Source organism: Condylura cristata, unplaced genomic scaffold, assembly GCF_000260355.1.
Source record: "Condylura cristata isolate star-nosed mole 26May11 unplaced genomic scaffold, ConCri1.0 scaffold00030, whole genome shotgun sequence".
Taxonomy (NCBI): domain Eukaryota; kingdom Metazoa; phylum Chordata; class Mammalia; order Eulipotyphla; family Talpidae; genus Condylura; species Condylura cristata.
The window spans coordinates 23,204,112-23,228,961 of NW_004567131.1; the positions used below are offsets into that span (position 1 = coordinate 23,204,112).

The 24,850-nt window shown below is 35.5% G+C and overlaps 1 protein-coding gene across 4 annotated transcripts in view; it reads left to right on the plus strand.

Annotated features, from left to right (window-relative positions):
- MLLT10 (myeloid/lymphoid or mixed-lineage leukemia (trithorax homolog, Drosophila); translocated to, 10) overlaps positions 1–24,479 on the plus strand; it is a 200,153-nt gene extending 175,674 nt beyond the window's left edge. For 3 of the 4 annotated variants that reach the window (XM_012731339.1, XM_012731340.1, XM_012731341.1), the window contains 9 exons: positions 6,606–6,723; positions 8,023–8,095; positions 11,264–11,418; positions 13,202–13,390; positions 14,078–14,166; positions 14,304–14,665; positions 15,713–15,809; positions 20,240–20,449; positions 22,856–24,478. In XM_012731339.1, the coding sequence (XP_012586793.1) occupies positions 6,606–6,723; positions 8,023–8,095; positions 11,264–11,418; positions 13,202–13,390; positions 14,078–14,166; positions 14,304–14,665; positions 15,713–15,809; positions 20,240–20,449; positions 22,856–22,900 (1,338 nt within the window). In that variant the 3' untranslated portion in view covers positions 22,901–24,478. Of the gene's footprint in view, positions 1–6,605; positions 6,724–8,022; positions 8,096–11,263; positions 11,419–13,201; positions 13,391–14,077; positions 14,167–14,303; positions 14,666–15,712; positions 15,810–20,239; positions 20,450–22,855 lie in introns of all 4 variants that reach the window. The other variant, XM_004691296.2, reaches the window with a different exon arrangement.
- Positions 24,480–24,850: the final 371 nt, after the last annotated feature.

The following is a 24,850-nucleotide window of genomic DNA, read 5'->3' on the forward strand; positions in this document are numbered from 1 at the left end:
GCCAGGAGAGGTCTGCCACGCCATGTGGTCACCTCCGGGGCAGGCGGGGATCGAACTCATGCGGAAGTGCTTCTTTGTGCTGTGCTTTAACCCGCTGCGCCACCAGGGAGGGCCTAAAGTAAGTTTTTATAAGTACTTTGTTACATTACTTACTACTAGATGATGAAAAGGTAACTATAGTACTCAGTTTCATTTTCTTTTAAGTGGAGGGACTAAATTTGGAATCAAGGTACTCTGAGTTCTGAACCTGCTCTGGTTTACTAATCTGAATTTGTAAATTATGTGTCACATGTCAAGAGTCATCTCTTTGAAAATATATTGTGAGGAAATTTATTCATTTGTGTGGCACAGTGAAAAGTAGTAGAATTTTGAGTAAGAAATTTTAAGTTCTAGGAAGTTTGCTACTCACTAGTATGACCTTAAGAAGGTCTTTCAAATTTGTATGCATCTATTTTTTTCACATGTGAAATTGAATCAATATCTGTTCTGCCTGCTGTGCAGGTATGTATGACATTGAAATGAGAGTATTCTTATATCTGCAGACCTTAAAGTACTTCGAATTAATGGTTGTTACACTGATGTTGCAATTATTATATTATTTCATTTTAGCTGTTCCAGAAACCACCCAATTAACAGTGAGAAAATCATATATAAGTGCTTTCTTTACTAAAAATAGTATTGCAGTTTTCTGTTAAAACTCAAAATGCCATGTTAACATAAATGCATGAATTTAGCCACTTTAAGTTCAGCTGTTGAATAAGGTAGTTTCCAGTTCTTAAATTATTTTAACAGCCTAGGGACTTGAATTCTACTGTCCATGCCTAGGCGGGCACCCCCCTCATCCCACCAAGATAGGTGATATATTGATTAGGTACTAAGCAGCTAGGACCTGATCATTCTGTACAATCCTGTTCAGTCATTAGTGTTCAGTAATGGTTTAATTACAATTTAATCCCTCCCACTACTTTATAGAAACTCAATTGTGGGGCATTTCAGCATTAGCCTAAACAATGGTTTTGAATATGTTAAGCTCTTAACAATTAGGGAGCAAGTCTGGGGCATTGAATAATGTAGAATGATGCAATTGAACCTGACAGCTTTAACAGTCAGCCTACTCATGGGACCTGAAAGTTGTTCACACTTGGTTTCATCTCTCATCACATGCTGGGTATTAAAGCCTCACTGGTGGTAGGTTACACAGAAAGGGGGAGTGTTATAAGAATATGTTTCATAGTGCAAAGTTTGAATTAAATCAGCGAATATGTGAAACTTTATATTATTCTTTAATATTTCCTGGAAATTTTTCTAGTCATAAATTGTCATTAAATCATTTGAATTCTTACATTGTATTTGCAGTATTTTTATGTTATTGAAGAGTGTATAGATCAAAGTTTTGCTAAGATATTATGCCATCTCATTTTTCTTGAGGAAATGTTCTAGTCTTTGTCATACATATTAGAATTAGTGAATTACATTCTCTAATGAAGTTAATGAAAAAAATGAAAGCCACAATAACTTGTGGGGGGAAAATTTTAAATAAGCTCAATTGGAGTGCTTACCATATGCCTAACATTCTTCTAAGCACTTTACATGTATTAACTCATTTAGTTCTCACAATATTCTTATGAATTTAGGTACTATTACTATCTCCATATTTTCAGATGAAAATTGAAGACAGATTTAGTACCTTGCCTAAGGCATGACAGCTTGGTTTGTGGTACATATAGTAATGTCCAGGTTTTTTTCCGCTAGTATACATACACACAGACAAGAAGTAGGAATTTAAAAAAATAATAATTTAGTGAGTCTGACAAGAATTTGGAAGGATTTTTTTATGTTGTGTCAGGGCTGAATAGCATGAAGAAACTACTGTTTTAGAATTAAATATTTGAGTTATTTGACTTTTAATATATTATTGATAGGTTAACTGCATTTTAAAAATGCTTGCTCTAATACCTTTTATGATTGAAGTACAAAGTTTCATATTCATCTCTAGATGATGTGTTGCTATGATACTTTCAAATGTGAAAATTTTATATCATGGGTGCTTCTCTGTCAAGCCTAAGGTATTTTTTAATTCTTCATTATTCTGCCTTAATCAGCACTAGAGAGGGAAGAAAATTATGAAGACTATACCACTTTTAGTATGTCTGATACTCAGTAGACTTAACATGACCCCTCCCTTCATCTCCGCACCCTGCCTCGATTAACTACTTTAGAATGAGCTGAGAGCCCAGGCATAGGTTTGGTTATTTTACAGCTAGAGCTCATTTAAAGCTTTTCTGTGGTCCTCAGCAGACACATAAACTACTCTTATTTAATGTGGGAAATTAAAAGCTGAAATATAATGTGGTATGTCAGTCTACTTAGGAAACAACATTTCTTTGATTTGTTTTGAGTTGGAACACTGCCGTGGTAGAAGCTTTTGTATCTTAGAAAGATAAATCTAGAATATTGTAAAATGTTTAACTTAATAAATTAAAGTTGCTAAGGGCATTCTTTGGCTCAGACACACAAAATATAATTGTTTCAAAGTGACTTAAATTTACCTTAACAGTTACTGAGATGTATTATGGATACATACAGGTTAGACATATCTGGGTATCTTCATTCAGCCTCCCCTCCTATTAACAAGTCATTGGTTATCTGTGCACAATAACCACTCTCCATACAAGAGCAAAATTGAAATGTCATTAGGTTAAATATTTACCCCTCCCAAAAATGCCAGTCTTTTTATCAGGACTTCTGAGACATATGGTACTTTAGTAATTTGCTTTCAGTATACCTTTTTAAAACTATCTCTAACCTTGTTCTAGATTGCTTTTCTATAATAGCTTTCAGTGCCCTTTATACTTCATAACCACAGTTTTTTAGGTTCACATGAACTTCCTACCAACCCCTGAATCTTAGTGTTCTTTCCATTCCTTGAATCTTAGTGTTAATAATCAAGGTTTTTGATGTCAATTAATTGCCAGACATCGTGTATGCCATCTCCTCTATAAAAGATTTTCTTTACCCACATTCTTATCCTTCTCGTCTACTAATTTAAGGATCTATTCACTAAAATGTGGGGTTTCTTGACCTTTAGGTGCTAACAGTTATCAGTTTCCTAAATTAACCAGTTCAGAAGTATTAACTCAGTAGTGACGGACATTAGTGGGTCTTTGGTAACTCAAGTTACTCACTTGAAATGATGTTAATGAGTTGAGTTTTAACATAGAGTGATTTAGATGTTTTAATATACCATAAAATCTTAACTGGTAAAATTAAATCATTTATTTTTAACTCCTTGAAAATATTTTGTTTAGTAAACACAGTGATTTTTTTTTTTTAAATAGGCAACAACCAGATAATATTTATCTTTTCAGAAAATTGGCAAAATAGTTTTTCAGGTTAAGAATATATTTCTATTTTAGTATATTATTAATTTCACTTTTGCCTGCCATTTTTATAAAGTATATACTTTGTAACTTTGGAATTGTGCTAAAAAAGATACATCTTCTCCCTGATGATAGTCTTTATGCAAGTTGGTTATTATGCTGTACTACTTTGCATTTCATCTTTTAGTATACTGGTTCAAAATGTATGATAAGGAAACTAAGATAATTTGGAAACTGCAGAAGCTAAAAAAAGTACAAAGCTCTTGATAAAAGAAACTTTTCTGGGGAAATGAGTGTATTTCTTAATAGACTAAAGTCTTTCAATCCTTATCAAAATACTGAGTCTTATCAAAATACTGGCATTGAAACTAAAAAATGGAGACTGGTTGGAATAATACTTCTTATGACTCAGCCAATCAATAAATGCATGACAAAGATGGTCAATACACTAAGGATGTTTACTTGCTTTGCAGATACTAGGGCATCTATATGTCCTTGTACTTTTAGAACTGCCACTCCAGCAATCTGTAGCGTACCTACCTGCTCGTATTTTTCTCTTTCCTCTATTACTGTCAGCTCTTTTTGGTGCCAACAGTTCTCAACATTACTTAGTGTTCTTTCTCTTTCTAATTAATTTTCCTCTTGTAATCAGTTATATACTTACTTGCTCTTTGTACAATTATGTCTAGAATAATTAAATTAACTCTGTTCACAGCATTTTAAAGTGTAAGGTACCTAGATTTAGTGCATGGAACCTATAACATCTGGTTTTTCTGTCTGGATTTTTCTTACTTTTGCTTACTTTGTGGGTAGCCAAGATCCCCAAGTCGTTGACTTCTAGAGAGGTAAACCCATATTACTATATTTCTGTTACTAGTGGTATGCTTTGTTTGCACTACCTATCTTTTATAAGAGGGAAAATGAAACCCATAAATTAATAGGTTGAATGTAGGCATTAAATTCTGAGCTATGAATAACATACCATTTGAAACATTGGAAATTAAGGACAGAATTCAGCACCATGAAGATGATTTGTATGAATTATAAGTTTGAATTTCCATACTTATTAAGTTGACGAAAGGCCAGATATAATGGCAGGATATGAGTCTAGAAACACAGTTTACTTTCTATAACATTTTGTTTGTTATAACTACTATGTCGTCTTGGTTTTTTGTGTGCAGTTACACGTCATAATATCCCACATCTTTAGTATTGCTGTTATTCAGCCTCTTTATATTAGAAAGCTATAATTCTTTGAAGTTATTTTTCTAGAATTTTGTTAGAAATAACTACACAAGAACTTATTTTTATTAAAGTTTAAGTTTGATTTCATTCACGAAAAAAGTCTATTTAAAAAATTGGATAGAGGCCCTCCCTGGTGGCGCAGCGGTTTAAAGCACTGCACTAAGAAGCTAACGCCACTTCCGCATGAGTTCCATCCCCGCCTGCCCTGGAGGTGACCACATGACATGGCAGACCTCTCCTGACCCGCCCGCTGCTCCCCTCAGCAGTGTACTTCGTTGATCTGCCTGTTCTGCTCCCCGCTCTGTCTCTGGTGAATCCTCTCACTGCCTCTGCACCTCTGGCCTGTACCCCAGTTCTGTATGAATAAATAAATACATCTTTAAAAAAAAATTGGATAGAGCTGGAAAAGATCATGTTTAGTGAAATAAACCAGAAAGAAAAGGAAAAATACTGGATGGTTTCACTCATAGCAGGAGTATAATGACCAGGCGAGAAAATAATAATAATAATGAACAGCTATATACCAGAGACATTTTATGGGGGTGGAGTGGAGAATGGGATCAAAAACAGTGGGGAGAAGGGAATGCACTGGACTATGGTGATGGCACATGGGTGATTTGGTGATGGGAAGCCCACGGGGATTATAACCAAGATGAAAAAATGTACAAAATGATGTAAAAATAAACTATATTATTTTTTTTAAATTGTGGCTTTGCAGAAAGAAAAAGAAAAATACTGGATGGTTTTACTCATAGCAGAAGCATAAAGGACCAGGGGAAAATATAATAATAATAATAAACAACTATATACTTCAGACATAATTTTGAAAGGGTGGAATGGGGAATGGGATTAAAAACAGGCGGGGGTGGGGGCGTGCACTAAACTATGGTGATGGCACGGGGGGGGGGGTGATTGGGTGATGGGGGATTACAACTGAGATGGAAAAAGGCACAAAGTGATGTAAAAATAAACTATTATATTAAAAAAATTGTGGCTTTGTTAAATCTGTAAAGTATTTCAAGTTAGTGATAGTCTGTAACAGTCTTTACATACGAGAGATTTGGTTCCAAAATGCCACATTTTAAGGTTTTAATATTCTTGGAAAGTGGGAAAGTATTCACATCAAAGAAGGATTTTTATTACATTGGATTATGCAAGACTTTGGACAGACTCCTTTATTTCATCTGTTCAAGGGTTCATTTTTACTTGTTTGGCACAAGTCCCAGTAGAGGCCTTCAGAATTGTGGTTAGCAACATGAATGAATTACAAACTTTGGACCAGTTCTTCAGTTAGTGCAACTGGCATCCTGCCAAAAAGACAGTGCCTTATACGGGGTCAGGGCAAAGCTGTGATTCGTTGAGCTCTGCATTGTATAGAAAACATATTTGTGATGCCTGTTTGCTTTCTTTTAAAATAAAATGAAACAAAACAGAAATAGCAGCAGGCTTCCAAGTGTATCAAAATAGGAAATAACAAAATAGTGTGCAGGTTTTACTAATGACAGTGAAGCAAGCAATCAAAATATGGCTGTCTGCTTAAAAATACTAGAAGTTGAACCTTTTGACCTCCTTCACCAATCTGTGATGTGAGAGACTAACACATTTGTTAGATATTTATTGTCTACCTGTTCATGTTACGTAAGTGGCCTAATAAGACTAAATAACATTAAACTGTGTTCATCATGATTACTGTGATGCTAGGTTTGGACATTGACTAAATAAATAGTTTGAAATTAAAGCAGAAATAGTTAACTTTGACGTGCCAGTCTCCCTTTTAAAAGAAAAGTTAGAGCTGTATAATTTCAAAAATTGAATGTTGGAATAGTAAAGTAAGAATGAAATTTGTTCTTCAGAAAGTCAGCACCTTTTGCATATATTTTTAGATTGGAGAAAATAGTTAACTAGGCCTGTTAGGAAGAAAAATACTAACATATTTTCAAATATAACTCATTCATCTTCATAATTTTTTTTTTATTTAAGGCAAATACCCTATCTGGATCTTCTCTTAGTCAGGCACCATCTCATATGTATGGCAATAGATTAAATCCAAATTCATCAATGGCAACTCTTATAGCTCAGTCTGAAAACAATCAAACAGGTAAGTTTTCAAGAATTTTTAAACTGTCAAATTCTATTTCTTTTCTCCAGTGGTATATGCTTCACCCCGTTGTCTCATTTTATTTGAAATGTCTAGAAGTGTGATTAATACAGGACTTTATTTTTTTTTTAAACCAAAGGATCACAGTTGGAAGTAAATAGTATGCTGTGCTACAAAACAGTGATGTACTTTTTTTTTTTTTTTTAACTGTCTGAAATGTAAATGTTTGAGCAGAGCCATCGGCAGGCAGGAATGCAGCAATGTCTCCTGTGACTTTTGTGATTGATGTGTTCAGTTCTCAGTTCCATGCAGTAACATAACACTGGGCTTTTCTGTGAATAGCCTAAACCTTTATTTGCATAATTCATGAAATTGCATTACACAAACTTGGTTTTTAAAAATCCTGTTAGAGAATTTCTACAGTGTTTAGTAATCCTGTGAATTTTTGCCAGTTGACATTTGTAGCATTTCCCTCTACTGTTTTAATGAGCCACTGGATTTGCTTGTTTCATTCCATCTTCAAGGATTTGTTGACATGTCCAAATAGTCATGCCTGTTTGGGGGAAGGGAATGGGTTTAACAGCTCACCATGAATGAATCAGTCATGTCTTTACCCTCTTAGGGCCAAAGGTTACCTGATTCAGAATAAGGGAGAACAACCTTGAAAGAGGCTAGATAGAGTAATTTATCAGAAAATAACTGTAGTAGGAGAAATGTTACTTTTCAAGGAGAGCTATTTGAAATATTTCTAAGAGTTTTTTGTTTGTTTTTTTAAAGTACAGAATTCTGTATTCCTACCTGTTTTTGTCACTTGGATATTTGTGTTATGTAACTTCCTGGTTGGAGGAGTCATGTAATCTATATAATTTTACTTGTAGCATATAATTTTGCGTAATACATATTTTATGACTTGTCTTGGGATGCAAAGTGTTAAAAAAATAGAAAGCATAAGGATTTGCTGTGATAAGCATACAGATTAGCTGTCCACAGCTGTGATTCATTACTTTAACCGTAGAAATTAAAAGTGGCTGAGGGGAGGGTACTGCAAATGCAAACCACGCTTCTGTGCTGTAAAATTGAAAGGAATGAAAGAACAGAACATAATCCATGGCCTTCTACACCACAAAAACATGTAGGGACAACGCCTTACATGCCACAGTTCAGCAATTCTAAACTAGCAACATAGTAACTGCAGAGATAGTTGCAAAGGTTTATGTATGTTTTAGAAAAAATAAGGGCAAGAGTTTAAGGCTTCTTATCTAGTGAGAGTTTATCAGCTATGAAATATTTACATTACAGATCAAGATCTTGGAGACAATAGCCGCAGCCTTGTTGGTAGAGGAAGCTCACCCAGAGGAAGTCTCTCACCACGGTAAGTGTTATTTACACTGTAAAGTACAGGCAAAGGAAACATCCTGAGATTTGGGAACTTCTTTATATCTCTTATCAGCAGAGTATACCTTTCTGAGACTATGAAAGAAAGCATTCTAATGATAAACATATCTGGACAATCAAGAAGAATGATCCTAAATTCATTTGAATATTAATTAAAACAGGCATTTCTAAACTTTTAAAGACACTCCTTTTCTCAGATTTCTAGTCAGTTTTAGTATTTTTTGTTTATCATTTATATATTTGCCTGATAGAACTATTAATGTAATATTTTGGGTAATTTTTTTTTTGATCAAATATTGTCTTTAAATATTAAAGTTTTGAACTCATGACTTTCAACTTGCAGGTTTCAGCATTAGCTCCCTTGTGGTGATGCACTTAATCCTTATGTCTCCAGTTGCTAATTCAGTAAATGAAGCTCTTACGACTCATCTCTAGAATCTCTCTAGTTTTAAAAATTATTTGAGTCGAAGTATAGCAGATGCATTACATTCTTTTGTGAAATTTTCTTGTATATTATATGAAAATCAGTCTTATTTTCAGTGTAATATAGGTCAAGTTATGGAATGGTGTTTTCTGTTAGCTGGACACTCTTAGTCTTAGTTATGCTGAAAAGATTGATTTTTCTTGAGTACAAGTTTTGTGTTTCACCTAGGACGTATTTATTAAACACATTGGAACTTTACACTATGGCCATCTTTTAATTAATTATATTCCACTGTCACCTTCTATACTTTTCTTCCAGTTTGTTTTCTAATTTTGTAAACTGTCTCAAGCATGCTATTAAACTATATAAAAATGGAGAGCAGCAGCAAAACTAGCCTTTTCAACTATAGAAAGTTAAAATTTCTCCCACTATAATTCAAAGTTTTTAAAAAATTAAAAAAAATTTTTTTTTAATGTAATGACTACCTTGAAATCAGTGTGCTGATTTGGGAAATGTTTTTTTAAGGAAGATCTTTGTCATCAGAGTGGACCAATAACCTCTAATTTTGCTACATCCAGTAGTGCCTTTTTCCTATGTAATTCCTACATCAGCTATTATTTTTCCTAATTGAACTCTAAAGAAAATTAAATACTCTTCCTTTTGATACTGACACTCTGAGGTATGTATGAATGATAACATCATCTGACTGATACATAATTTTACCTTTTTACTTTTTTCAAGAAAGAAAATCAGTGGATTTTCCCCACATGTTTAGTGGAGGAAACATTTCTATATCTTCCCCCCGCCCCCCTTTTTTTTTTAAGGTTTATTTATTTATGCATACAGAACTGGAGAACAGGTCAAAGGACTGGGAGTGGTGAGAGGATTCACCAGAGATAGAGTGGGGAGCAAAACAGGCTGACTGACAAAGTACACTGCTGAGGGGAGCATCGGGTGGGTCAGGAGAGGTCTGCCGCACCATGTGGGTCATTTCTGGAGCAGGGATTGAGCTCATGCTGAAGTGGCTTTAGCTTCTTAGTGCTGTGCTTTAACCTGCTGTGCCACCAGGGAAGGCCCTATATCTCCCTTTTAAGCTTAAAACATCGTATAAGCTGTCCAGAAATGATCCAAGATCCCTATATGCTACTTTATCTAGTACATTTGTTTTTCATTATCTAATGGAATTTAACAATAAATGGTAGTAAGTTATTTTCAGCATATATTTCAAACTTTGTTACACTTACAAAATTAAACTGAAATTTAATAGTTTAAGTAAATTATCCTGGTATAATACACTATTTGGAAAGGGATACCCCACTGTATGTAGCACATGATATTTACATATGGACTAAAAATCATCATTTGTTTAGTTTCTTATTAAAAGAGCAGTTTGCAAGGTCCCTCCCTGGTGGCACAGCCAGTTAAAGTGCAGCACTGCAAGACTAGTCACTGCCGCTTCAGTGCAAGTTCGATCCCTGGCCATGGAGGTGACCCACAGGGCACAGCAGACCTCTTCTTTCTCTCCTGCTGTTCCCCACAGCAGTGTGCTTCAGTCAGTCTGCCTGTTCTGCTCCTCACTCTGTCTCTAGTGAATCCTCTCACCACCTCTGTACCTCTGGCCTGTGTGCCAGTTCTGTATGCATAAATAAATAAATTTAAAAAAAAAATAGTGGCATGGTGGTGGCACACTGGTGATTTGGTGATGGGAAGCCCACGGAGATTACAGCTGAGATGGACAAAGGCACACAATAATGTAAAAATAAACTATTATATTAAAAATTTAAAATAAGTAAAAGACATTGGCAAAACACTAGTGGGTTGTTAGAAGATATGAGTTGTAGACCCAGCTCTGTCACTTACCAGCAGTGTGCCTTTAGACAAGTGACTAAATCCCCGTTTTGATTTCTCACTAAGTTGTGGGGAGATAATTATGGAAACTCTTTTGAACACTATAACTCTTTTCTGATGTATTATGTTGGTATGTATGATAGAGACCATAATTGGCTACATTTACTAATTGTAAACAAAAAGTGACTGAGTGAATATTATGTTTGTCCATCTTAACATAAGCAATAATTGGCTTGAAAGTTGATTAAATCATCGTATTTTGTATAACAGATATAAGGCATTTTAGAAATACTTGTGAAATTTAAAGGGCTAAATAAAAATTGGTTTGGTCTTGATCATATTCCTTAGTGCTGAAAGTACTACAAAGTAAGTATTCTTTAATTTATTAGAAAAGGTTCCTTTTAAATTATTTTATTGATATTTGAGATCTTGCTAACTGCAAATTAAAATGCCTTCTACATTAACTTGACTGTGCAGTGTTAGTTCTGATATATTTTACAATAAAGTAGAATGGTAGAACTCTTCTGGCTAATTATTTTAAAATCTTTCTAATCCTATTTCTTCCCTTCTGTCTGATAAAGAAAGCTATAGCAAATTCTTTATATTTTATTTCAAAGATTATTGGTTATATATTATTTTTGGGTGGTTAAGTATGGCCAAGGAAATCTTCCTTGGTTTTTACTATTTGGGGAGGAAGAGTGATAATTACTAAATTTTAGGGTGGATTATAGTCGTATCCTTCCTTCAAAATAGGCAGCCTGGTGTATGAAAACTTATGCAGGGAAAAGGGTCAACCTAAGGTGAAGCTCTTTGTGCATGCAGTCCCCAAAGGGTTCTCCTTCTGTTTAACCTGAGAATTAATGTCTTCAACAGATCCCCTGTAAGCAGCTTACAGATTCGCTATGATCAGCCGGGCAACAACAGTTTGGAAAATCTGCCTCCAGTAGCAGCCAGCATAGAACAGCTTTTAGAGAGACAGTGGAGTGAAGGACAGCAATTTTTATTAGAACAGGGTACTCCTAGTGACAGTAAGTATTCTTTTCCTGTTTTTAAAGAAGGATGAGTGGATGGATGTGTGAAAGAATGGCCAGACTCAGAAATCACATCATTAAGAATAGCAGTGAAATTATGAGCTATGTTACAACTTCACGAGAAAGTATAACAGAGGTTTAATAGGGCAAATTCTGTGGTTTCATAGAATTTGAGCTTGGGTCCTGTCTTTACCTATTTTAACAAATTTCTTAATACTGACTAGGGTTAGTCTCCCATTTGTGGAATTGGGAATACAAGTATACCTGTATCATAGTGTTATTTTGATAATTAAATGGCATAAAAGATGTGAAAACATTGCCTAACTCAGCAGTTATCCATTTGCTTACTTTTGCTAGTTTTTGTTCTTAAAAATTTTAAGTTTTACTAAAATACACAAGTTATGTCTTCTCATATCTTAATTTGAAGAAAACTTTCTCACTTGGATTAAATTATTATTAAAAATGAATATGTCAAATATAGTCTTCATTTTTATAATGTGTATGAAAAAATTGCTAAATTATGTATCATCTAGTATGTATTATATGTTATTTACTTATTTAATACAACATGCACACATATTTAGTATCTCTACAATTTTAAAAGTTAGGGAGGGCCATGAGGGAAAATTGCCAAAACATGAAAGTTACTATAGGGAGTAATTAGCTGAAGAGGTGGCCTACTATTAAGAATATATATGTTTTGGGGAGCAAAAATAGATTAAAAAAAAAACATTTTAGAGTATAAATTTTTACTGCTTTATTTTAATAAAACAGCACAAAAACATTTTGCTCATTGCTAATAAACAAGCATCATAAGTTGGTATTTTTATGAATGGTGCTCTGACAAAAAAAGCTAATTGTGAGGAAATCATGCCTGGATAATCCTTTAAACATGATAGCTGGAGGACAGGTTTAACTTAGTCTTACTGCATCTCATTTGAGTTTCTTTGTGGGATCTTGAAGAGGAGGGATAAGTTAAATCCTTGCCCAATGACCGTATGTGTCTCTACCAGTAGAGTTGTGTCTTTTGAAGGCCCTGAGGGCATGTTAAACAAATACAGCTTTTTAATACACAGAACTTTTAAAGTGTCCATCATGGTGGCATAGCAGCAGCACTTTGTGCTGTCAGTGGGGAGGTGCAAGTTGTGGAAGGAATTTGAGCAGTATTTGAGGGGTGATGAGGCAGGACAGAAACTAAATGTGATTACAGATGATGCGCCTTCTCTGGGAGCTGGGAGTAGGGGCTGTGGTGCACAAATACTGCTCCCTGCTGGGGAATGTTTGGATCAGCATGTGGAGCAGGAGAACTTGAAGATTCCTCACTCATCTTAACCAAGCAGGAAACAAAACTTTATTTTGGTGAATGATATTGGTGCAGCCCTTTCCGATTTTAAATATAAAATTTTAATGAAAAATCATGGCAGACAGTTGAATTGTTAGCAAGGTTTTATTTTAATGGAAGCAAAATGTTCCCATTTTTCTTTGAAAATATAAATTATCTGAAAAAGGTGGGTGGGTGTTTTTTTTTTGGTATGTGGCAACAAAGTTTCCAGAAGACAAAGGATCCTTTATGCTTTATGTATTTTATGTTATGTCTAAAAATACTTTGATGTATATTTGTAGCTACATAAATTTAGGAATAACAGTTGTTTAGGAATACTTTACTAAGAGTTTCTACTTTTCAGTTTCAACTTAAGCTTTTTGACACTTAATGCCAGTAAAATGCTGTGTCCTATTTGTGAATTACTCTTTATTAAAAATCATCTTAAATGTTTGCTAGTTTTAGGAATGCTTAAGTCATTACACCAACTTCAAGTTGAAAATCGAAGACTAGAGGAACAGATTAAAAACTTGACTGCCAAAAAGGAACGCCTTCAGTTATTAAACGCACAGCTTTCAGTGCCTTTTCCAACAATAACAGCAAATCCTAGTCCGTCTCATCAAATGCACTCATTTTCAGCACAGACTGGTAAGTATGATAATACTAAGAATTAAATAAAGTAGGATAGACTTGGAATATTTTTTTTTTTTTAAAGATTTATTTATTTGTGCATACAGAACTGGGGTACAGGCCAGAGGCTCAGGGGCGGTGAGAGGCTTCACTGGAGACTGAGTGGGGAGCAGAACAGGCAGATCGACGAAGTACACTGCTGAGGGGAGCAGCGGGCGGGTCAGGAGAGGTCTGCCACGCCATGTGGTCACCTCCGGGGCAGGCGGGAATCGAACTCATGCGGAAGCGGCTTTTAGATTCTCAGTGCTGTGCTTTAACCCGCTGCGCCACCAGGGAGGGCCCAGACTTGGAATATCTTTTAACCACAGTAATTGAATAAGAATAGTCATCAGTTTTACAAAGACCTGGAAAAAGGAATGATGCTATCTTTGAAGAGAATAAAGAATTGTTATGTGATCAACTTGAATTTGCCTTAACTTATATGTAGTATACAATGACAGTTTATTTAAATGTATAATGATGTATTTATTGACATGTATTCTGTAGAGATAATAAATTTTTATGTTTCAACTGGCCTTAGGAATAGCAAAACTTTTTATTATTTTTTTTAGTGTAGTCTTCAAGATAAGCTTTTTTATATGGGCCTTTAATTTTACAGTTTGATTCCACAAGGTAAATAGGTTTCCTTTTGTCTTATTATTTTAGCTCCTACTACTGATTCCTTGAATAGCAGTAAGAGCCCTCATCTTGGAAACAGCTTTTTACCTGATAATTCTCTTCCTGTGTTAAATCAGGTAATCTTGGGGTGGTTAGCTTCATTTTTGTGTTTTGCTTATTAACAATAGTATAGAACACCTTAAATGGTTTAAATTATTTTAAACAGTTTTCCCGTGTTCTTTGCAACTTAAGTTTCTATTTTTTATTACCTTAGGACTTAACCTCCAGTGGACAAAGCACCAGCAGCTCATCAGCTCTTTCTACTCCACCTCCTGCTGGGCAGAGTCCAGCTCAGCAGGGCTCAGGCGTTAGTGGAGTTCAGCAGGTCAATGGTGTGACAGTGGGGGCATTGGCTAGTGGAATGCAGACTGTAACATCCACCATTCCTGCAGTGCCTGGAGTGGGTGGAATAATTGGAGCTTTGCCAGGTAACCAACTGGCAATTAATGGCATTGTAGGAGCTTTAAACGGGGTTATTCAGACTCCTGTCACAATATCCCAAACCCCTACCCCTCTCACCCACACAACAGTACCACCTAGTGCAACACATCCAATGCCAGCCACCCTGACTAACAGGTAAGAAACTTAAATATATTTTGGGGTTTTCAGTGCACATAAAAGCAGTGAGTCCATGCTTTCACAGTGGGGTTTTTAGTGTGCTCCTGGTAGGCGTACTCTAAGAAAATAAAATCACCAAATTTTAAACCAACTATATTATATCGAGAGCCATTTATTTTTGAAACTTAAATAATTATATTAAAGCAAAATTAAATCACTTAGTAACAAAGCATTGCATATATTCTGTGCTGAAATTTTCAGTCTTGATCTGTGATGTCTATTTTTAACTGCTCATTTTTCTTACTCCCTTGTATGTTGCTTTCATGTATCATAAATTCTGAGGAAAAAACTTGTAATGAAGATCATATATGAACAATGGTTTCTTAAAATTCAGCTGTGTAATTTTGTTAACTTTGTATTGGAGGATTTTATACGGGTGAAGGTCAAATATATATCTTGACTATCTAGGGAGTGACACTGTTTTGTTGTACTGAAATTTCATTTGAATGTCTGTTCAAAATAAGGAAACTAAAGCCATGTTGTTATTAAGCATACTTTTGAGGAATAAATCAATTTACTGGATTTGCAGTGGATACTAGTAAACTATTTCTTCCGGCTCTCTTTTCATTGGTGCTTAATTTTACTGACCATTGGAATCATTAAAAAAAGGTTAGATCAAATCATTTAGTAGTATGTTTGTATTCTTTCTTTGTTTAAACTATAGGTTACTTAGTGTGGGTTAAATTATCCCTGAGTAATTAAAAATAAATTATTACATATGCATGTTATAAATACATGCAAATTTCTATTCCACAAAATAGCATTTGTTTGGTTTACAATAAAAAGAAAGAGAAAACCAAAATGTTTCTTGACAATGTGAATTCTTGTTTAGCTACACACATGCACACACACAGAAGAAACTTGTACATTATTGTTTTCGAAACGTATTAGTAAAAGCTTGACTTGTTGACTTTTTAAAACATCAAATTGAAAAGTTACTCGTTTTACATTAAGGAAAACATTAAAGGTATGTAGTGGAAAGTAAGAATTTTAATCATTTTTCAGTGCCTCAGGACTAGGATTACTTTCTGACCAGCAAAGACAAATATTTCTTCATCAACAACAGTTTCAGCAGTTGTTGAATTCTCAACAGCTCACACCAGTAAGTTATTACTTTTGATAATACTTAATTTTTTAGGAGCAAATGATCTAAATTATAGTGGATATTCACTGTGGGTTTAGCCTGCCCACTTTGTGAAGTAACATTATAGGATGCATTATCCAGAAGTAGTTTGTCTTGACATTTCATGTACCTGTAGTGACCTTGTATTGATTCATTTACAATATTAGGACATGGGCTTTGGTATTCATGTAGATTCTTGTGATAATAGTGTTGAACAAGAATTAAGTCTGTTTTCAGAATGCAGCTTCATTTTGATAGGGGAGAACAATAAATTTCAGTACTTTGGTACTAATAAGTTCTGAGAAGAAAAATAATTCAGGCTAAAGATAGTAGAGAGCAGAGTACTAAGGGACATTTTAGATATGATGGTCCAATCTCTTTGAATAGGTGACCTTTGAAACAGACCTGTTGGAGCTTGACTTTTGGACATAGAAGGAGCAGGAGTGGTAGGACACCTCAACTTGACGTGTGTTTATGCTTTGTAGACTAGAAAGCAGGTCTGCAGGCGGGTTGAGGGAGGCTAGTGGAGAGGAAAGAAGGTAGACAGGTAGGTGTGGCCTTGTTTGGCAAGTATTTAGATTTATCAAAGCATGGTGAAAAGCCATTGGTGGTGTTTGTTTTAAACCTTTCTATTACAGATATTTTCAAGTGTTACTATAAAAGTAGAAAGTATAATATACTGATCACCTAGTTTTAATAGTTTTAATCTTGTTTCATATAGTCTCAATTTTCTTTCAGGATTATTTTAAAGAATTGACTGGAGAGTTCTGAGCAGAATAGTGAGGTGGTAGTAATTTACATTTTTTAAAGATCAGATGATGTATGAAGAATAGTTTTGTGTGTACTGGGAGAGGATATGGTGCAAAAGTAGAAATGAGAGCTGTTGAAATAGTACAGGTAGGAGATATTGCATCATAAAATAGCACGCATGCCATGTTGGTGAAAATGTCCAGAATTGTACATTTTGAAGATAGAACCAGCAAGACTTGTTTGTTGGACATTCAAGAAAAAGAAGAGTCCTAAACAATTGGATGTTGATCTTTACTGAGATTTGAAAGAATGGGAGGAACAACCTATTTTGGAGAGAACGCAGGTATTACTGAGATGTATGTTTAGATGTGATGCGTAATGTATGGACTAAGCAGTTATGTGACTTTTAGAGCCCAAAGTTACCATTGAAAATACAAATTTACAGTCACTGCTGCATATAAGAGGTTTATATTCAAAGGTTCAATTAGATCAGTAGGGAATAACTGAGCTCTGGACATCCTGGAAAAGGAGTTGATTTACAGATTTTCTCCAGTTCATGGTAGGATTATATCCTCTTAGACCCATTTTAAGTTGAAAATAGTATAAATAGAAAATGCTGGCAACACAGCAGACTGGATTGTATTGACTGTTCCCCTGGTGGTGGTGTGGCTGACTGGGAGCTGTGGTTTGCTGCCACTGCCCAGCATCATAAGCCAATGTCATACCAAATATTGCCAGCCTGGGAAGAGATCAGCATTCATAGTATAGAATTTATAATACGTTTGCCACATTGTAATATTGAAAAATCTTAAGTCAGGGACTGTCTGTAGAAAAGATATTGAAGTGTGGGAGAGAGATATGAGTTAAAAGAAAAACAGAGTAGTATCCCAGGGTCCACATGCAGAAAATGTGTCACGAAAGGGAAGGGACTCAGCTGTGTAAAATGTTTCTAGTAGGACAAATAAGAATTGATAATGAAATTTGACTGCCTGGAGGTTGTTTTTGTTTTTTGGGGGGGGGAGCGGGAACAAATGAGGGTTTTTGTGAGAAGTATAAAAACCTCATTGAGTGTTTCAGAGGAAAGTGGAAAAAGAATGTGAAGATGGAGTATAGGCGACTCAGGACATTTTACTGTCACAAAACAAACAGTAGGCAATGAACAGAAGAGGGGCATAGTCTGTTGGAGTGATTTCTACCCATTTTTAGTATTACAGTACATGTGTAGATTGATGGGAAATGTCTGGTAGGAAAGACGAGCAGGGTACAGAGTTCTTACAACAGGCGAGGATTGCAGAACAATGTCCGCATTATAGTAGGACAGAGCAGTTATAGGTGAACTTTGTAATAGGGGGTTGTAGAAACTTGCACGTTATAAAAGTTTTTTTTGTCATACAGTTGTGTGTAAAGTCATCAGAGTGAGGCAGGGGATGTGGGGTATTGGTAATTAGGTTGTAGGATTAAAAAAAAAAAGATATGGAATGGATATCTTGGAGAATCGAGAAAGAAGACAAATGTAGAGTTACATGGCTGATGCGAGAGGTTGCACTAGGTGGGCCCTTGTACTATGAACTGAAAAGTGTGAGCAAGTTAGCTTATACTGTAGCTTTCCCCAGCTCCTTTCCTCAGCACACCTCATTAAGTTAGCTGCTTGGAGGTGTGCTGTTAAGTTAACTCAGAGTTTAACCTTGCTCATAATTTCTTTTTAAAATATACCTGTCTACTTTCTTGTTATAGTGAAAAATGTATTAAACATTTATTTTGACTCTGGATCATCGTTTTCACAGTTAGTGTCTTACAGTGGTATAAAGTAGATTGAGTGTAAATTCTTAAATGCTTACACTAAAATTTAATCTTGTGTTCTTATATTTTACTTAACCTTAACATGAAATATTAGAATTTAGTTAATTTGGGGTGCTCATTAATCAAGATTTTACTCTACTGTAATAGCAAATAATAGAAGATGATTGCTTAAAGAATTTTAAACACAAATTATTGCTTAGCGACCATCAAGACTGAGGCTTTAAACTCTATGTTCTGTCACTAACCAAGGTTGTGGAGTGAAGTTATTTCACTTATAAGTATAGAACTTTTATAGAAGCAAAATGTTTTATTGTAAGGCATATTGATTTCTTACAAAGAAATTTGCTTGACTCTACTCCCCTGACCAGCTACTATCTTCCTTCTCTGCCTGCTCTCTCCTTCTAGATGGCCTCATATTGCTAAGTCTAGTAGTCAGTTCCCCTTCATCTTACCTAAACAGGCAACAGCATTTGACAGAGTTGATATTTTCCTCCTCTTCAAGAGTTTCTTTTTTTCGATTCCAGGACACCCCATTATCCTGTTTTGCTTCCTGCCGAATGTGATCATTCCTTTTTGACCTCCTTTACTGAGACCTTGTATTCTCCGTAGCCTCTTAACTTTAGAGTGCTCTGGAATTCATTGATCTCCTCCAGTGGCATAGCTTTAGATACCATCTATGTACAAATACTTACCTCTCCAGCCCAGGCCTTTCTCTGGAATTTCAAACTCTTGTATCCAGCTGCTTGCTCAGTATTCCCACTTGGATAGCTTACTAGACATTTCTAACATAACATGTCTAAAACTGAATCACTGATCTTCCAGAACAAACCTCCAAGTGTAGTTTTCCTGACCTTAGTTGATAGCAACTCAATCCTTTTAGTTGCTTAAGCTAAAAAATCTTACAGTCATCCTTCATTCCTCTCTCTGGTGCCTCACACTGAACCATTGGGAAATACTCAGTTGGGTTGTGTCATACCCATCCTAAACACCCTGCTCAAGACTTTACATTGACTTTTTGTTCGTAGCTTACCCTTCCAAGGCCCACAAACTCCCCTCTCCTCCTGCTTGCTCAGTGCATCAGAGTCCTCTTGATCTCCTTGCTGTTCCTTGATCACACTGGGCATGCTCTTCTGTCGCCCCTTACCACTGCTGTCCCGTCATGTTCCCTACCATGTTCACATAGCACATTCTTCTCCTCCAGGTCTTTGTCGAAATGAGAACCTCCCTAACCAATCTATTTTAGATGATCCTATCCTGCCAGTTTCATTCACCACTGTCCCCCTGACTCTTGGTGTAATAATCAGAGCTAACCTTTTTGTTTGTCACCCTTCACCCTCCATCCCCCACTACAGTAGCTACATTGGGCAGTGATTTTTTTTCCTCTTTAATATACTCAAGTACAAGTATATGTCTTAATAACAGCACCTTGCACATAGTAAGCATTCAGGAAATGAATTATATAATTGCTATAAAGAATTAGTCTCATAACTACAATAAAAGAAACCATTGAAAGTCATTTTGAATTTCCCAGAGCTATAAGAGGAATTTCACCACATATCTGTTCAGATAACTTACCACTTCTCCTTTATTATCATAGATAACCTAATTTGATTAGTAGTTTCCTTTATTTGTTTGCCCTAAAAAAAAATCATTCAATGATGATTTTGACATTCTATAGTAGACAATTATATTATCTAGTAGTTTTTTTTCCAGATGAGTTACTTGCTTTCTTATTTAGTAGTATTAAGATACCTTTATGTCTGTTACTAAAGAAAGAAGGAAAATAGGAAGGTCAGGTTTTATAGAGTGTTGATTTCTGTGACTAGGAACTCATGTTTTCCCGCATGTTTTTACCGAAGGAACAACATCAGGCCCTTTTATATCAGTTAATGCAACAGCATCACCACCAGCAACACCATCAGCCTGAACTTCAGCAGCTGCAGATCCCTGGACCAACGCAAATACCCATAAACAACCTGCTTGCAGGTACTCAGGCACCACCACTTCATCCAGCTACCACCAACCCATTCCTCACCATCCATGGTGATAGTGCCAGTCAGAAAGTAACAGTAAGTATCTTTGCTTTGTTACATATAGTAAAATACTAAAATGACATTTTATGGATCAATCAGAGATGTTTCATTTATTTTAATATATTATTCTCTAGATAATTGCTTCTTAACACCAGTTGTTTCATCTGTGTGGTACAGATACAGAGGACGTAAGCCAATTTATATCCCCTAAGCATCAGCTTGAATTTGCACATAAGTTTTGGAGGGCATTTTATAATTCAGCAATTTTCAGTAAAGTATGTCTTAGTTACTGCAAACGGTGAGGGCCCACCATTCAAAAGATTGTACTTTCTGACAGTCTTTGTTTAATTATAGAACTGATTTAGATTACCTAGGAATATTACTATTTTGCCTTGAGGTGCTTTTCTAAGATGGAATTATATTTAAAATGAAATTAATACATAAATTTTGGGTAAACCCAAATTACTCTACCAGATTACTCTTAAAAAATCACATTTGTGGCCCTCCCTGGTGGCGCAGCAGGTTAAAACACAGCACTAAGAAGCTAAAGCCACTTCTGCATGAGTTTGAACCCTGCCTGCCCCGAAGGGAACCACATGGCGCGGCAGACCTCTCCTGATCCGCCCACTGCTCCCCACAGCAGTGTACTTTGTAGATCTGCCTGTTCTGCTCCCCACTCTGTCTCTGGTGAATCCTCTCACCCTCCGCATCTCTGACCTGTACCCCAGTTTTGTATGATTAAATAAATCTTTAAAGAAAAAATCACATTTGTAATGAACTTTATTTCATTTAAATGATGGCATCATACCCTTTCAGTATAAAAGTCAAGATAAACTACAAATGAATACAGGAACAATATAGCGTGTGTCTATGTGTATGTGTGTGTGTGTATATGTATACACACATTTTAAGGCTTTTTCTTTCATTTCTTTAATTTTCTCCTTCACTTCGGTCCACTTTACTGGAATATAAATGTTTCCCCTAAATTCGAGTCAGAGCAGAAGACCCCTGTTAGAGGAAGGATATTGGGATGTAGAGTGGAGATGGACATTAGGGAAAGGAAGAAGGAAAGGAAGAGGTGGGAGACTTGGCAGCTGCAGTGCTCAGAGTCAGTGTTGCTGTCCCATTACTATGAGAGCGTCTGTTCACTGTACTTTTTGAATCTTCAGAAACTTTTGTATTTAGTGACAAGAATTAGCTCAAAATATAGTATGGTTTTTGTTTTCATTAACTCTTGATTTCCTGGTTTGTGAATACTTTGATTATAACAAACCTAGTTATCTTGCAGTGTTTTGCTACCTCAAGAAAATCTCAATGATTCTATATTAACTTTATGTTAAACTTTTTATGTACTATTTTTTCTCAAAATGTTTTCAAATGAAAATTAACTATAAGCTAACTTTTCCTGATCAAAAAAATATATGAAATGTAATTTTATCTGATAATATGAGATACATAGAATTAATTAATAAATGGACAAAAGTAAGGCTCACAGTATTTATGAGTACTTTGACACATACATACTAGGTGTCTGTTACATACAATGGTCTATGTGGGTTCAGTCTTTAAAATAGTAATATGTAAGTTCATTTTTTGAGGGTCAGTAAAAGGAGTTCGAAGGACAGATAACAAATATGGGAACAGAAACTGTGTCCACCTTAGTCACATTCAGGGGCCTCCCCAGTGGCCCTTAGGTTAGTCACAGCACTGTCAAGGTGTTTGTAGCCACTGTGGCATGAGTTTGATCCTCAGCCAGGTAACTAACCCACATGGCACAGCAGACCTCTCCTGGTCTCCCCCACTGCTCCCCTCAGCAGTGTGTTTCAGTAGATCCAGTTGTACTGCCCCCCACTCTCTCTCTGGTGAATCCTGTCACTCCCCACCCCTGCACCTCTGGCCTGTATCCAGTTCTTGTATGCATAACTAAATAAAAATAAATCTTAAGAAAGAAATTCATATTCCATAATAAAATGTTGCAGATCTTTTTTAAAGATTTTATTTTTGCATAGAACTGGGGTATAGGCTAGAGTTACTAAGGGGAGTAATGGGAGCAGCAGGTGAGAGAGGAGAGTTCTCCTGCACCAGATGTGGGGTAGCTCCCTGGCGGGGGATGGAATTCTCCCATGGCACTAACTTAACCCGCCGGCCGCCAGGGAGGCTTTCTATGGATGATTTCTACATTCATTTCTTGGAGTTCTACCCTTCATATAGGTACATCTTGTTGGTTTACAGCTGAAGTTAATGTTTTTAAAATAACTGGTAATGTTTACCAGTAAAATCATGTATTGTGCTGAAAAGTAGCCATGCTGACTGGTAGAAAAAAGGAAAAAAGCCTTATGTACTACATTTTGTCTCAGTTATAATTATGGTTGGTAGAATAGTAAACTCAAGTATGGACCAAACATTGATTAGCTAACATGTCTGCTTTTGTTTTATTTGTAGAGACTTACTGATAAAACTGGGCCTGTAGCTCAAGAGAAGAGTTGACAATTGGGAAACATGTAGAAATTGCTTTATCCTGCTGTGGTAGCACTTCTGGCTGCGGTTGCAGTCTTCCTACTGCACCTATGAAGAGACGCAACTAGAAACTAACTGCACAACAAAGAATTAATTGCCACAAGGACATTCTTGTAAGGCTTTGATTAATTTTCTTGTTGCTCTGTTGCACTGAAATGGAATTCCTATGTCCCTTATCCCTCACCCAGGTTTTTTGAACTTTGGAAGAAAATTTAATTAGTAGAGTTTGTCAATGAAATAATTTACATGCAATGAGTTTATCAACCTAAGAGAAATTTAATATAGTTGGTGCACAACTAAATTTGTTATAATTGACAAGAGGAATAGCAAAACTTAAAGACTTACTCCACTTATAAACTATTTGATTTTATTGTGCAAGTTGGAATATGAACTAGGATCTTATTTTGGGGTTATAGTAAGCTTGCTCTGAGTCAAGTCTGGCATTTTAAGAACTGTCTGTTGCTGCTGGAGTTCTATTGGTTACAAATAGGTCATCAACTGAGACTTGGCAATCTTTGTTATAAAAATTTCCTTTCTAATGGTATTTGACCAAGTTTGGTAATCAAGTTAGGATGGTAATGTCTGCTTATGCTAAAGGTAATTTCTTTTGCTGTTTTTTTTTACTGTTAAGACCTACTCATATTTTAAAGAAACCTTGAGTTAAGTGAGTTCCAATGGCTGCTGGGGGAACCAGATCAATTCAAAGTGAAAGACTTCTTTCAGAAAGAGGGGCCACTCTGGAAACTGCTGGTTGGGTTTGGCCTTCATCAAGTGCCTGTGAAGTACCTCTGTTGCGTTGAATGGCTCTGGACAGCTGAGCTTGCACTGTCCTTCTAAGTAGTAGAAATAGTCTGTCAGTCTTGCACCAGCAGCCTTCCCCATGGTTCTGCCTTTTATTAAAACCTATGCCACTGTAGATAGCTCAGGCAAAACTATTACCTGGGTATTTATCCACTAATAAGTCACAAGAAAATGAGTTGGATTTGAAATTGTTATTTAAGTAACTTCCCGTTACTACAGTGATTTAGAACAAAAACTATTGCAGTTCCTGGAACAGGTGGAACTTGTATCACAGCCCTTCTTGGGTAACCTGCGCCTGGTGTGACAGTGTGGCAGAGGATAAATTAAACAACTTGGGGAATGTAATCATTGAACTGCTTTTAAATGTGTGGATTATTAGTGGAAAAGACTCAGCTGTAATTAGACCTCCACTGTGTACTTAGCTGGAAGAACATGTTAATTCTGCAATATGTCTCTTGGTTAAACATTGCACAGTTCTTACCTCATTTCTGTAAATAAAGTTTTGTGAATCTGTTTTGTATTGTGAAAAATTCATAAGATAACATTGATATTTTGATTTGTAATATTTCTAATTGGTAGATTTAATCGAAAAGTAAAATTAATTTATTTTTATATGTTCAGGGGAATTTTAAAGTCAAATCTTTTGTAGATAAGTACAAAAAAAATCAGTGTGGTTTATTTTACTTATTAACCCACTGGTTGTTATTCTGTAACAATTTGTATAAATGGTAAATTTTGAATGTGTTGTTATTTTACCTAGATGTAAAATTCCACATGTATTAAAGATATGTACAAAGTTTTTGTTAATAAAATTTAATAATGTTTATAGCTCTGTGCCATTTTTTTCTCCCATTTCACTGAGGTATGATTGATATGCAACATCTAAGTAAAAATTGTACAGCGTAATAATTTCACTTACATGTATCATGAAATGATTATCACATTACGTTTAGGTAATAGCTACCATCTATAGGTACACATATCAAAAAAAGAATTTAAAAGTTTTTCCTTATGAAGAAAACTTTCAAATATATCCCACAGCAGTGTTAACTGTGTTCATTATGTTGTACATTGCATTTCTAGAACCAGTTTATCTTACAACTGTAAGTTGCTTTTTTG